Below are 14,028 nucleotides of genomic sequence, written 5' to 3'. Positions count from 1 at the left end.
GCCTACTACGAAGCAGGAACGGCCTTGAAGAAAGAAAGCAGAGGTGCACGATGCACGCAGAACCATGGGTGCGGACTTGTACTTGCAGAACCATGGGTGATGGATGTGAAAACAAGCATTTTTCTCATAAAATAGGATTATATTAGCAACGTGTACTCTCAACCAGATCAAAAGAACGACTCAGGAGGGACACGCTCCTTTACCCATCAAATCGCTTGATTCTCATCATGCATGCATTGCTTTTGGTTCTACTTTTTTTGAAGTTTGATTTGCATTTGTTTATGTTTTTATGTACTTGTACTAACTACAAAGGTTAGGACACAAACGACGAAAACATATATGACTAGAAGCCCCATAAAATGAATACATAAATTATCGCATGGCGTCGTTGATCCCGATTTATACGAGTGCATAAGTAAACCATCATCGTAAAAATATACACATTTATATGTCATGTCCATATAGTCTTTAGTTGTTCTTAATAAGTTATCGTTTTGAATTAGAAAGAAGATGACATGCTTGATGTTGTTGAAGATGGTCACATTGAAGGTGGTGCAGAGGACCATGGCAACCATTATGTTGAGTTAATGCATCTATATGACAAAGGCTTTACGATTAGCGCACACACATAATATTTCTGGACGCTAGGTGAAGTATACGACATTTTCATTGTGTGATACTATTAACTCAACATAAGTGTTATGTGTATAATACTTTTATTACCAATATGATCGTTAATTTACGAGCGAGATATGTGTTGTCATTATATATTGATTGTCCGATCTATAATGTCATACTGAAGTCACACAAAAAACATCATGTTTGCTTTTATGTCATCTCTTAAATTAGTAACTGAACTCTCAAGAATATGCTTCAAAGTCAGAAAAAATGCACTCGACGAAAGCCTTCCGTGCAACCCCCTTCAACTATTTCTTGTCCAACCCGTGGCAACGCACGGACATTTTTCCTAGTCATATATATATACATGTACAAGGAGGCCAAAGATGAGAATGAAAAAGGCCAAAAGCCACCATAAATATAACTCTGACACATTTTACTATGATGGATGGTGTTTTATCTGAAAAGCCAGTATGGGACTTAGTTTCTGAAGTTTTTAAAACCAATTTTTTTTTCAACACCAATGTGCGGTGGCGGAGCTTGAGCCAAATATATGTGATGGGGAAGGGGTGAGTTAGACGGGGCAAACATAACTATTTCACCTACTTTTCAGTGGAAATAGGTCTAATACAAAGGAATATGTATAAGTTTTCCTTGTGAGCTGGGATGGGGATGGAGAGCATGGCCCAGGTTGATCCGATGAAACTCCACCACTGCCAATGTGTCTCTTTTCTCACAATTTTCTAAAGCTTGAGAAATATGATTTTCGCTAAGCATAAAAAAGTAGATTCACTGCCGCTTTCCGAGATAAACAAAGTTGTCCTGTGGAGCCAAACTTTCAAGCGTTGCCCAACTCAACAGAGCAAATACTTTTCGACTTATCATCATCCCCTCTATTTCCAGGAACCTAACACGAGACTTGTATTGAAAGAAAAGTAGAAAGGCGCCGATACATGGGACACAAAATCGTGCCACGCCTTCCGTCAGAAACAATCTACAGATGCCCAGACTAGCTAACAAAGCGACACCGAGAAGGGGGTTTTGTTCTCTTATTATCTCTAATAACAAAGACATAATTATAAATACCTCTGTTCCATAATATATAAATATTTTTACAGTCTTGCTAAGTCTCAGTCGACTGAGACTTCGTTAAGTCTCGGTCGATGCTATATCCGTGAGATCTTACATTAAGATCCATGCAAAGTTTTCTTTTCAATTTTTTATTTTTCTGTCTTGTATGTTATGTCACTTGACTGAGACTTGGTTAAATCTCAGTCGACTGAGACTTAGCCACACCCATATTTTTAACGTTAATGACCTATTCATAATATTTTTCCTGTATCAAAATAATTGTCTTAACTTTATACTAATTCTAATATAAAATTGTATTAAGCTTAAGACATTTATTTTAGGACGGAGGAAGTATAAGATTGTTTTTGGCACTACACATCCGGCTCCGAAGTTATTTGAAGAGTTCTAGAGAAAAAACGCCGCCTCGTCAAGAAGCTATCGAGCAACTAGAACCAGGTGTTCTTACGTTCCAACCAACCGTTGTTTACTTTGGCCTTTCCTCGCCTTAAAACTGATGTAAACTGAAGAAACCACGTCGCTTTCCGAGCAAAGCCCTTAACGCCTGCGCTAAGCTCGTGGTACGCACAATGTACTGCTATCAAACAATGAAAGCAGACAGCGACGTGGATGATTAGAGCGTTCATGGGACTTTCCATGAGGATCCAAGGCACGTCGCCGTCTCGCAACTACATCCCGTGGAAAATGAAGGAACCCCTCTTTTTCTTCCTCTGCATCTCAATGATTTTCAGCCAAACTGTTGGAGTTGCTCTTGCCTCCTAAGTAGTACAATACGTTCTACATCCTCACTTTGTCCTGTCATTTTGTGTGCAGTTCTAGCGAATGGGCTCCTTTTCTGAGTAATTCAATGAGGTTTGACATGCATAGATGCTGGATAGGATTGTCGTGGAGACAAGAGCCACCGTACCTACTACTGCCATGGAAAATCAATAATACGTCAGCCAACGGTGGTCTGATCTAGCAACATCTTATCTATGCAGAGCACTTCCATCCAGAACAAATCTACTACTAGTAGCTAGCCTGAATGAATGATTGAGCCGCTTCTGGTTATCTATCTCAATTGTTTTTGTGTCAGCTTGATCTATATTGGCCGGGTGGATACATTATTATAATCAAAAGGTGATGGTAGTTCAGCCAACTGTTACTAATCAGCATTTTCATCATGATATAAAATGAACTGAGTTCGTAGTTAAAGTTATCTGTTTCCATGTGTTGGGGCAATCTGCAACGGGCGTCGTGGCGGCCATCGCCAAGTGTTTAATAGTTGGTGCTTCCAGCTGTACGTCGGCAAGGAAACTAACAAAATGAATATATTGTTCAGTTGCAACAAACAAGTGTATTTTACTCTTTGATTACACAGAAAGACCGGCATTAATTAAAGCACTAGATGAAACAAAATATCATATCCATGGTTTGGGTTTACAATTGCATGTTGCTACCAGCAACCAGAGCTCAACTATAAATATATGGTCCATGGATTAACTTCAACTCATGGTTGCTGGTGAATATCTGGGACACTAGGGCAACAACAAGATTAGTAGAGAGCGCTGGTACAACCCTGTGAGCACAAAATAGACCAAGACCGAATCAACCGAAAAGCGGCTTCGGGGGCATTGTTATGCAGCACCCCCATCCCTTCGGTATGGCATGAACCGATGATCTTTGGACGCATTCTTCTTGCGTCGCTTCTCCATAAAGGAATCAAGCTTTCCTGCCTCCTGTAAATGGTCAGCATAATTGAAGTGTAAGGCCAGGGATGCTCATAAGTATGGAAAATTAGCAGTCAAACGAACCCTGGGAGCGTTACCTTGAGCTCATTGTACTTATCCATCAACTTCCTTTCACGAATTTCAGCTGGTCAAGAAACAAAAATAAACTTTAGTACGCAGATAGAGAGTGGAAGAAAGGAGGGAATGGGATTGGGGAACAAACATTTCTTCAGATAATATGGTCGTTTTCCGGCCTTTGCTGCTTCCCTCTCTTTCTTAATATGTCCTCTCAGAATTTCTGATTCAACGTTCTTCTGAGGATTAGACCTCAACTGCTTATCCTGAAGATAAGAACATGTTACATCAACCAATCAGCAAAATAGGAAGACCTGATAACTTGCTCAACACAAGGAGCCCAGTTCTGAATTATCACACAACTTATATTTGTTCTAAAAAATACACATGTACTCCCTCCGTAAAGAAATATAAGAGCGTTTAGCTCACTACTTCTTTAGTGATCTAAACGCTCTATATTTCGTTACGGAGGGAGTAAAAGTCAAAAAAGACTAACAGAAGCATCTCCTACTGTATGCTCTAACATAATACGTATCAAATTGCAGCGACCATGTGTTATTGAATAAGTGCATCTAGTTTCATACTATTTCTGATAGTACAATGCTCATGACTCATCTCCGCCAGGCAACATCCAAAAATGATATGTGCTCATCCTTCGTGAGTTGGTGCATAAAATATAAATAGTTGACAGATGACAGCTTCAAAATAAGTCTAAACCATGCACATAGCGTGCCGTGCCTACTTAGCTGCCATTATGTTTCACAAAGAGGCTGACATCCGATGCCCAAGTAGTTAAATATTGAAAACCTGAGATACAAATTCGTACTTTTTTTTTTATGATAATAGCACTCAGCAGAATGACCTACCTAAATATTTGAAAGATTCAACGCCAAGTACAACAAAATAACATTAATAGGTAAACATGTCAAAACTTATTACAAAATGTCAACTTGTGAGAAAGTATAAAATACTTACAATCCAGGTGATTTGATTCTTCACTTCTTCAATGGCATTAGGGTCCTTCAATTTCTTAATCGACTTTTGGAGTTTCTGGAGGGGCACATTAAGACAGTTCAGGATACAAATTTTAATTTTTTTTAAATAATGATGCATGAGATGGGATTGCACAGACAAAGGCATAAAATATACCTCCTTTTCTGCAGGCAGATCATGATCGAATAAGAAATTGTATCTTTTCCTGAACCTAAATGCCAACAAATTTGAACAAACTATCAAACATGGTACCGTCAAAAAGGGTACCTAAACTACTTGATACGAATTAAGAAACCATAGAGGATCTAAGAGACATGGGAATGGAAATGAATGAAAGTAATCAGCCATGCAAATCAAACAAGTTATTTGCCCACCATATTTTGGCAGGATTAACATAGGACATGTGTTAAACTAAAGGGCACACAATCATGTGCTTAGAAATGGTATAAGACAAAAAATGTCATGCAACAAATGATACAAGTATGTTCGACTCTTACCCTTCTTTATCAACAGCTCCATATACAGGTTCAAATCTTGGATCCCTTACAACCTACAGAAATGCAGTAAATACAACAAACTTCATGAGATATATTACATGGTACAGTCACTGTCTCACTAAAGATCAAGCTAGATATGGTTACGCGGCTTACGCCCAACAGCACAGTGTGTAAATAAACATCCTCAACATAAGCAGAATACGATAGGGAAATTTGCGTGTTGAATAAGTTTCAGTGTGAACAAATTAAATTAAAAACCTGAACAAATCAACAAAAAATGGAAATAGATTAAGATACCTAAAGATAGATTTAAAGTAGTTTTTGTCCCATGTTGATAGATTTATTTATTCTGGTCAAAAGAACATTTAGTTGGATTATGCAATGAGGAAGGAACCCGGTGGAATATGATTCGATTTTCCTACTATGTACCAAAGAGTCAAACAACAAACTTGGCACGGAAGTCAAGCCGAACAACAGTAAAACCTTCCTGCACATAATGCAATTGATCCACGAAAACTTAAAACAGCATTGCTCGAGTTATTCTATCCAGGAGAATATTATATGTAACTGAAGCAGCAAGACATGCCCAAATGTCAATATGTGTTTTAGAACCCAGCTTAATTACAGGAGCAATGCTATACCTACGTAAGGTAGTTACGTAAACTAACGTAATTGCTTATCTGTCCTTTTTTAATTGGGATTAGTTAGGGGAGGGGGGCCCACCCACTTGAAATCAGGGAGGGGGGAGAGATTGTTTAGGAAAGTAACGTAACAGTACGTAGGAATTTTACGTAAGTGTAGCACTTTTGTAATTACACATAGAGCATGCATGCTACTCCATCCATTCCTAAATATAAGTCTTTTTAGACATTCCACTATTGAACTACATACGAATGTATATAGACATATTTTAGAGTATAGATTTATTCATTTTGCTCCGTATGTAGTCCCCTGTTGAAATATCTAAAAAGAGTTATATTTAGGAACAGAGGGAGTATGATGCTATCTATGCACAAGTTCTCCCTGCGAGCCTTCTTCTGCGCGGTGGGTTGACCAACTGCTGCTTCAAAAGCTTTTCTCAACGACTGTGTGAAGACGGGAAATCTCGACCCGAAAGAGGTTATCGGATGGCGATCCGGGTTTGGAGAAGAAATTCCCAACCCGAAGGAAGGGGAGATAGTTGTCTTTGCTGAGCACCTCGAACGGGGGTTTAAGCCGCCAGGGTCAAAATTCCTCAGAGATGCCATCACTTTCATGAATGTCCGCCTCCAAGACTTAGGACCTAACTCGATTAGCAACTTATGTCAGTTGCAAGTGTTCTACGAAGCCTACTTGCGGATGGAACCTTCAGTTCCTTTGTTCTGGTATTTCTTTCATTTAAATCGCCAGACCGAATTTTCCAACGGCCCTAGCTTGGAACTTGGAGGCGTCAACGTTCAACGCCGCAGGGACAGCCCATTCCCATCACTCGCCATGCCAAGCCATCCCAAAGGCTGGGGCGAGTCTTGGTTTATTGCCAAGAAACTTCTCCTGGGGGTGAAAACAAGCTCCTTGGCTACAGGGAGGAACGCCTTCCTACGAACTTTAAACTTCCAGACAAGCTTACTGAAGAAGAGGAGTCAGATTTCATCTCGGTGCTATCCGAGTTATGATCTCTGACAAACAACGGTCTTACCGGGATTGATTTCATCCGCTGCTGGGTTGAATGGCGCATCCTCCCCTTAAGTCGCCGAGACGGTTTAATGTGTGAGTTTGATGGCACCTTGGACCATCCCCAGTGCTACTTCCGTACAGCACTGACAGAAAATGACATCGTATCCATCATCAAGAAGCTGACCGGCGAGCCCTTGGCCAAGTGTGGCCAAATAGGTCTTAAGCCATTCTGCAAGATCAACCCGGCTCCTAAGTTAAGGAACTTAACCCGCCTTTACTTTATTCCTTCCGACTTACTTGAATTATGATTCTCATAAAAATGCCACTTTAGAAAGGTGACAAATTCTGGTCCAAGAGGCCGAAAGGACAACGAACTGGAGCTGTGATGGCGAATTTGGGACCATCACAATTCGGCCTCTTGGACCAGAATTTGTCACCTTTCTAAAGTGACATTTTTATGAGAATCATAATTCAAGTAAGTCAGAAGGAATAAAGTAAAGGCGGGTTAAGTTCCTTACCTTAGGAGCCGGGTTGATCTTGCAGAATGGCTTAAGACCTATTTGGCCACACTTGGCCAAGGGCTCGCCGGTCAGCTTCTTGATGATGGACACGATGTCATTTTCTGTCAGTGTTGTACGGAAGTAGCACTGGGGATGGTCAAGGTGCCATCAAACTCACACATTAAGCCGTCTCGGCGACTTAAGGGGAGGATGCGCCATTCAACCCAGCAGCGGATCAAATCAATCCTGGTAAGACCGTTGTTTGTCAGAGATCGTAACTCGGATAGCACCGGGATGAAATCTGACTCCTCTTCTTCAGTAAGCTTGTCTGGAAGTTTAAAGTTCGTAGGAAGGCGTTCCTCCCTGTAGCCAAGGAGCTTGTTTTCACCCTCAGGAGAAGTTTCTTGGCAATAAACCAAGACTCGCCCCAGCCTTTGGGATGGCTTGGCATGGCGAGTGATGGGAATGGGCTGTCCCTGCGGCGTTGAACGTTGACGCCTCCAAGTTCCAAGCTAGGGCCGTTGGAAATTCGGTCTGGCGATTTAAATGAAAGAAATACCAGAACAAAGGAACTGAAGGTTCCATCCGCAAGTAGGCTTCGCAGAACACTTGCAACTGACATAAGTTGCTAATCGAGTTAGGTCCTAAGTCTTGGAGGCGGACATTCATGAAAGTGATGGCATTTCTGAGGAATTTTGACCCTGGCGGCTTAAACCCCCGTTCGAGGTGCTCAGCAAAGACAACTATCTCCCCTTCCTTCGGGTTGGGAATTTCTTCTCCAAACCCGGATCGCCATCCGATAACCTCTTTCGGGTCGAGATTTCCCGTCTTCACACAGTCGTTGAGAAAAGCTTTTGAAGCCTTGAAACAATAAAATGGACAGACTGAACTCGCAAAGGTTCTAATTGAACTATGGGTGTGCTTATCATATACTAACCTCCGTCCCAAAATAACTGTTTCAACTTTGTACTAGTGATAGTACAAAATTATATTAAGCTTAAGACACTTATTTTAGGACGGAGGGAGTTCGTATCTACTACAAAAATACGAAGTACTACAGATCCAATCGAATTGGATCTACCCTCCCAGAAACACGCTAAATATGAAATGAATTGCATAAGCAACTGACCTTCTTGGGAACCTGAATCACCTCCCTGAGTCTAGGCGGTCGTACATTCGTGCTAATCTCCATGGGCCTGTCGAAAACCAGATGAACACATCAGCAAAAACATTCACCTCCCCAAATTGGCTAATACTCCTAAACAGGAACCGGCACGGCATGGAACCGGACCTCTTCCTGCTCTCCCTGCGAGCCTTCTTCTGCGCGGCGGCGGCGGCAGAAACACCCCGAGCCCCGAGCGACCCGTCGGCACGCGCCCGCTGCAGCTCCCCGAAGGGCACGTCGGCGAGCACGCGCTCCAGCTTCCTCTCCCGGTCCGTTAACTCGTCGTTCTCCGACTCCGACTCCGACCCCGACGACGAGGAAACATCCTGCTGCGGACCAGATAAAACCACCTGCCGATGAGGATTCCGCGGATCCGCGTGGCGGTTAAGGAAAACGCGAGGGCTTGGGCGCTTTACCTCCTCGTCGCCCGATTCCTCGGAGGCTGAGACGGGCTCGTCTTCGGGGTCGCGCTTGCTGGAAGTCGAAGCGGCGGCGGAGGTGGGAGCGGCCCCGCGGTGGCTGCTGCGGCCTTTCATGGAGGCGGCCGGGGTGGCTTCGGCGGCGGCGGCGGTGAGCAGCGGCAGGTCTCAGTGTTCGTCTAACGTGTTTTAGGTTCGGATATTTTGTGCAGGTTGTCATTACAACCAGAGCGTGGTTGGGCCAGGCCCGGTTAATCTGTAGCCGTCCAAGTAGCCCAAATATTGCTTCATCCGGCCCATTTATGTATGCCACTGCTAAAAAATCCGACACCACCTTCTCAAAAACAAAAAACATCGACTCCATATCTCACTTAAACATATATTTCGAAAAATATGAATCATGTATTTGAGAAAATGTTAACCATGTATTGTTTATGATGTACTGTACAGAAAAAATTCAAATATGAACAAATGTAGACATGTGCTGAAAAAAGTAGACATGAACAATATATTTGAAAAATAATAATTAATCTTGTATTTAAGAAATATTAAACATGTATAAAAATATAATGATGTATTATGAAATTTTATGACATGTAGGAAAAATATATTAAAATATATATTAGATGAAATATTAACCTTGTACATTGAAAATCATAAACGTGTACAAAAAATGTCCATATTGTACGCAAAAAGCGTAATTACGCCTGAAAGAATATACATGCGTTGAAAAAATAAATATAATAACCTCGATGAAAAACAGAAATACAAAACAAACCACCAAAACAGAATCTTAAAAGACTGAACAAGAAAAAATAAGGAAACAGAAAAATATGAAAAATCAAACAAACAATGAAAAAACGATTAGAAACAATATCTGGGCCAGGTCGCTGTTTCCCGCCTGTAGACGGTTCCTAATAGGAACCGGTACGAGCGAGAAATAGCTTTCGTGCCATGCGCGGATTACACTTGTTGCCTCCTATGAAATTATATCTTCGGAGTTTGTTTCAAACTCCACATGACTGCACATACTTATCACTCTCTGTATGCACTATCAAACACATTAGTTACACTAGCAAAAGGACCCGTGCGTTGTAATGGGAGAAAAACAATTATAATCTCCAATAATGCTGATCATATTATGTCTTTAAATTTTTTGGACATTTCTTGAAATGCATGAAGATTTTTTGAATTAGCAAACATTTTTTCAATTGCACTCAAAAAATAACACACAAATTTTTTTTCAGAATCGTGGACTTTTATTGTTCTCACCAACATTGTTCTCAAAATTATGAACATTTTTCTGAATATGCGAATATTTTTACAAAAATTCTAAGCATTTTTTGAATTCACAAGCATTTTATATTTTCTTCAAACTTTTATTTCAAATTTCCCAGTTTTATAAATTGCAAAAAATATCCAAAGTTCTAAATTATTTAAACTAAAAAATGGAACAGAAAAATGAAAATAAAAAATGAGACTAAAAACAGAGGCACGAACTGTTTTTAAGATTTTTACACGGACTTTTGTTTAAAATCGTTGACTTTTTTATTTTATGTACATTTTCTCAAAGTTTAAACTTTTTTTATATGCAAACATTTTTCAAAACTCCTGAGTAGTTTTTGAATTCTCAAAAAAATTATGTTTTTTTGAATATTTTATTTCAAAATTCTCAGTTTCTTAAAATTGAGAAAAGTTGTTTGAAGTTCTAAATTACTTAAAGTAGAAAAACAAAATGGAACTGAAAATAAAAATAAAAAAAAACTAAACAAAAAAACAGGCGCCCACGCATGGGCCGGCCCAAATAGGTGTGTTGCATCTTTTTCCAACGCCTAGAGCGTAATATAGGAGGTGCCTACGTGGGCCGGCCCAGTTTGGAGATTTTTCTGTTTGAAACGTTTTTTATGACTTATAGGTGGCATTGGTGGGTAATTTTAGTCAACTTTAAGGGCAATTTGGATGACGTACGGAAGAAACACTATTTGTTTTATTAGTAGGTAAGATAAGATACGTCTATGACAACGATCTTCAAAATACAAGGAGGCAAATCATTGCACTAACATAAGACTTTGTGGTAACATCCATCTCTCCAATGATGACTAGCTTCCCTCAAAGAGAGTAAGCATCGACATATCTCCTCTTCTTACGGAGTTGCGGTTATCCCAAACTCTAACTTTCTATTTGTGATTATTTGTATCCTAGATTTACTTTACATATTAGTGTGCTTGCTTACCATGTTACTTTGTGTTATTGACTATAGTCCCTCCATTTCGGTTTATAGGGCTCATCTCAAAAATTTCAGATTTTTATTATATCGGGATCATTTTGAGTCTAATTGAGTTAAAGTGCTTTGAGTCACACGCCATATTTAATTTATAGGGATTAGAGAAAGAAAAATAGTGTCTATACATGTATCTTTTTCTACATTCACCATTCAAGTCTAATGAGAAGGAGGATGCTACATTTATTGCCTCGGAAATTGAATATGTGAGAAATATTTCATTGGCTAGTTAAAACTAGTGTCATCCACTCACAATTCACCTTGGTTGATGAGATTTCAGATTTAAGCCATATAAACCGAAAAGGAGGGAGTATTACTTAGCACTAGATTCACCTTAGCAATTGTTAGGCTCACCTTCATATACGGCATTATTGCCTGAATTTGCTAAATAACAATTGAAATATGTAGTTGTATCTATTCACCGTCCTCTCTAGGTTCATCTCGATCCTTTCAACGAGAAGCTTTAAAAGTTCCCATCATCACTTCTTTCCTAGTAGAAGATAGTGTCGCCCCATGACACGATACACTTAATGACAGTAGCTTGCATCTTCAGGAAGCTCCCCGTGGACATTCTCCCTCCCGATATTGGGAGCCTAAGATATTTCTCCTCAAACGCCTCCAGTTTGCACTTGCAACATCGGTCGTGTATTTTTCTGGATGCCAACGAGACAAAATTGTCCGATCAAAACGTTGCACTTGGACAGGTTGATGAATTGACCAGTCCCTCGCTATATGTGCTCAAGATGTTTCTCACATGGGTGCCATGTGTAACATCCGCCTTGAAGAAGAGGATTGTATCATCTACGAATAAAAGGTGTGACGCTCCCAGGCACGCCTCAAACATTAGTTGGTGTGAATATATGTCGTTCCTCTCCATCCTTCCGACGGTGCAGAGGGACCGTTACTGACAAACATAAACAAAATAGGTATGAAGGACCACCTTGTCAAATGACACACGATGGTGCAAATGAATCCAAGAAGGTTCCACTAAATTTTCGTGAGTACCTCAGCGATGTGACACATGACATAATCTGACCAATCATTCGTGAACGAAACCCATCTTTTGCATAATTTGATTCAAGAAGATCTAGTCCACTCGATCATAAGCTTTGAAGAGATCCAATTTATCCACAAAGTAACTCTTTTTTGGTCCTTTTCCTTATGGATGTAATGTATGTATTCGTAGGCTAGTGGTGCATTATCTGTAATGAGACCCGAGGGACGAAGTCACTTTGAGTAGGGAGAAAATATCATCCAATATGCGACGGAGGCAGTAAATCACACACTTTACTGCCACTTTATATATAATATTACATAGTCTGATGGGTAGAAACTACGTTGGGTTGTCCACCCTGGAAGTTAACACAATGAAAGTGTTTTAGCCATGCCCATTGAAAATATAGTTGCAAACATGAGCTTGTCCTTCAATCAACCTAGCATAAAGGGAGACTCCTTCAACACATTAATGTCATTGTGAGACCTCGACATGCCAAACAAGTGTACTAAATCCAAACTTTTGTAATGCAACAGCTTCAAGGATAATATTGGGTTTCATAACATGGCCCTAATATTGCCCTTATATGGCAATATGAGCCGTTTTTACATATACAGTGCATACAATAAAGAGATCTCAACATACCTCACCATCCTCTTGCTTCCGAGAGTGTCATGAATCTTTTGGTGTCAACGACAGTTAGTTCTTTCAAGTAGTGAGGTCCAAACACCTAGATCACTCGGTAGCAAATCTGATCATAGTGTATGCGCATGTGCTTCAGCCTCGTCAACCTCAAGCCACCGCCCAAGAACCCCCGCTTTAGCCTCAAGCTAGTAGCGCTTCATCCCTCCCTCCCCCCCCCCCACCCACCCTCCCTCCTTGTAATGCCATAACGAGGAGGTCGAGACCAAGCGATGTGGGGCCGAGAAGGAGCATCGTCATCTACTCGTACGACTGCGTCAACGCCAAGACCGGCCGCCTCCTCAAGCGCTTCAAGAGCCTCCAGTTCTTCCCGATCACCACCACTCGGTGTCGTCGCCATGGAGGCGGCCAGGATCCAACAACACTCTAAATTCTGTTTTTAGGGGGCTTTACACAATTTTCCAGGGACTCCGTTATTAATTTAACTACTGACAAGTGGCCTCCAAATCTGACCCGAAATGATTTTTACGAGGTCGGTTCTTGCGGAACACATGCCATATTGTACACATGTTTTACAATATATCCTAAAACCATCATGCAGTATGTGAACTTATGGGATCCGGTAGAGGTGCTTTTAGAGCATCTCCAACCAGCGCACTAAAGTTTCGTGCATTAAAATAATTTTAGCACGTCACTGTAGCACTTTTAACACGTCGGGGTCAACATTGGTCTTTCAAATGTTCAAAAACGTGCATCCAAAAGAACACGTTGTGCAAATTATGAAGCGGACGCGATCCGACATCTCAAATTTACAGCGTGTAATAACGCTTTCTAGCGCGTGCCTAATTTCTTTTTGGGGATACACTATTTTACAGTATTTGCTCGAGCTGTCCGATGTAAAAAATATATATATCTTAGCGTGCGGAACAGTTTTTGAAGGCATGTTAAAAATGTTCTTACCAATCCTTGAGATTGAGTTTGTTTGGCTCCGTGAAAACATGGTTTTAGTTGCCTCGTGTTTTCTTGACATGTCTTGTGTTGTTGGAAGATTTCGATATAAATCAAGAGCCTTGTTCGTAAACAAAAACACCCCGTCGAGTGATTCTGAAGTCTATGTATTCTTGTTTAAGCGTCATCAGCACGCAGAAATCTCTTCGGGGCGTCGTTTTGCTGGCTTACGACCGAGAAAGATTTGACGATAACCGGCCATCAGAAAGCGAGATTCGACCGGCCAACACCTCTCTCTCTCTCTCTCTCTCTCCCTGAAGAAGAAGTTCAGCAGTTGCTCTCCCCACGACGCACACCACCGAGACTCTATCTTGTCCATACACTACACGCACGTCGCGGTGACGACGACAGTCGCAACCGGACGTCCCTTCCAAGGGCCAGTTTG

General features: G+C 40.9%; 1 protein-coding gene across 2 annotated transcripts; it reads right to left on the bottom strand.

Annotated features, from left to right (window-relative positions):
• Positions 1–3,059: 3,059 nt before the first annotated feature.
• LOC123400008 (ribosomal RNA processing protein 36 homolog) lies at positions 3,060–8,894 on the bottom strand. 2 transcript variants are annotated; one of them, XM_045094402.1, is made up of 9 exons: positions 8,716–8,894; positions 8,426–8,628; positions 8,264–8,330; positions 4,982–5,034; positions 4,641–4,695; positions 4,467–4,541; positions 3,640–3,757; positions 3,515–3,561; positions 3,060–3,425 (listed from the first exon to the last, which is right to left on the bottom strand). In XM_045094402.1, exons 1-9 carry the CDS (start codon positions 8,833–8,835, stop codon positions 3,324–3,326), a joined length of 840 nt encoding a protein of 279 aa, XP_044950337.1. In that variant the 5' UTR covers positions 8,836–8,894; the 3' UTR covers positions 3,060–3,323. The 2 variants fall into 2 exon arrangements, with proteins under 2 accessions (XP_044950337.1, XP_044950338.1); XM_045094403.1 differs by having other exon boundaries at positions 8,426–8,625; positions 8,716–8,891.
• Positions 8,895–14,028: the final 5,134 nt, after the last annotated feature.

Source organism: Hordeum vulgare, chromosome 5H (assembly GCF_904849725.1).
Source record: "Hordeum vulgare subsp. vulgare chromosome 5H, MorexV3_pseudomolecules_assembly, whole genome shotgun sequence".
Taxonomy (NCBI): domain Eukaryota; kingdom Viridiplantae; phylum Streptophyta; class Magnoliopsida; order Poales; family Poaceae; genus Hordeum; species Hordeum vulgare.
Note: the sequence above shows the minus strand (reverse complement) of the source record. Positions and strands in the feature narration are given on the sequence as shown.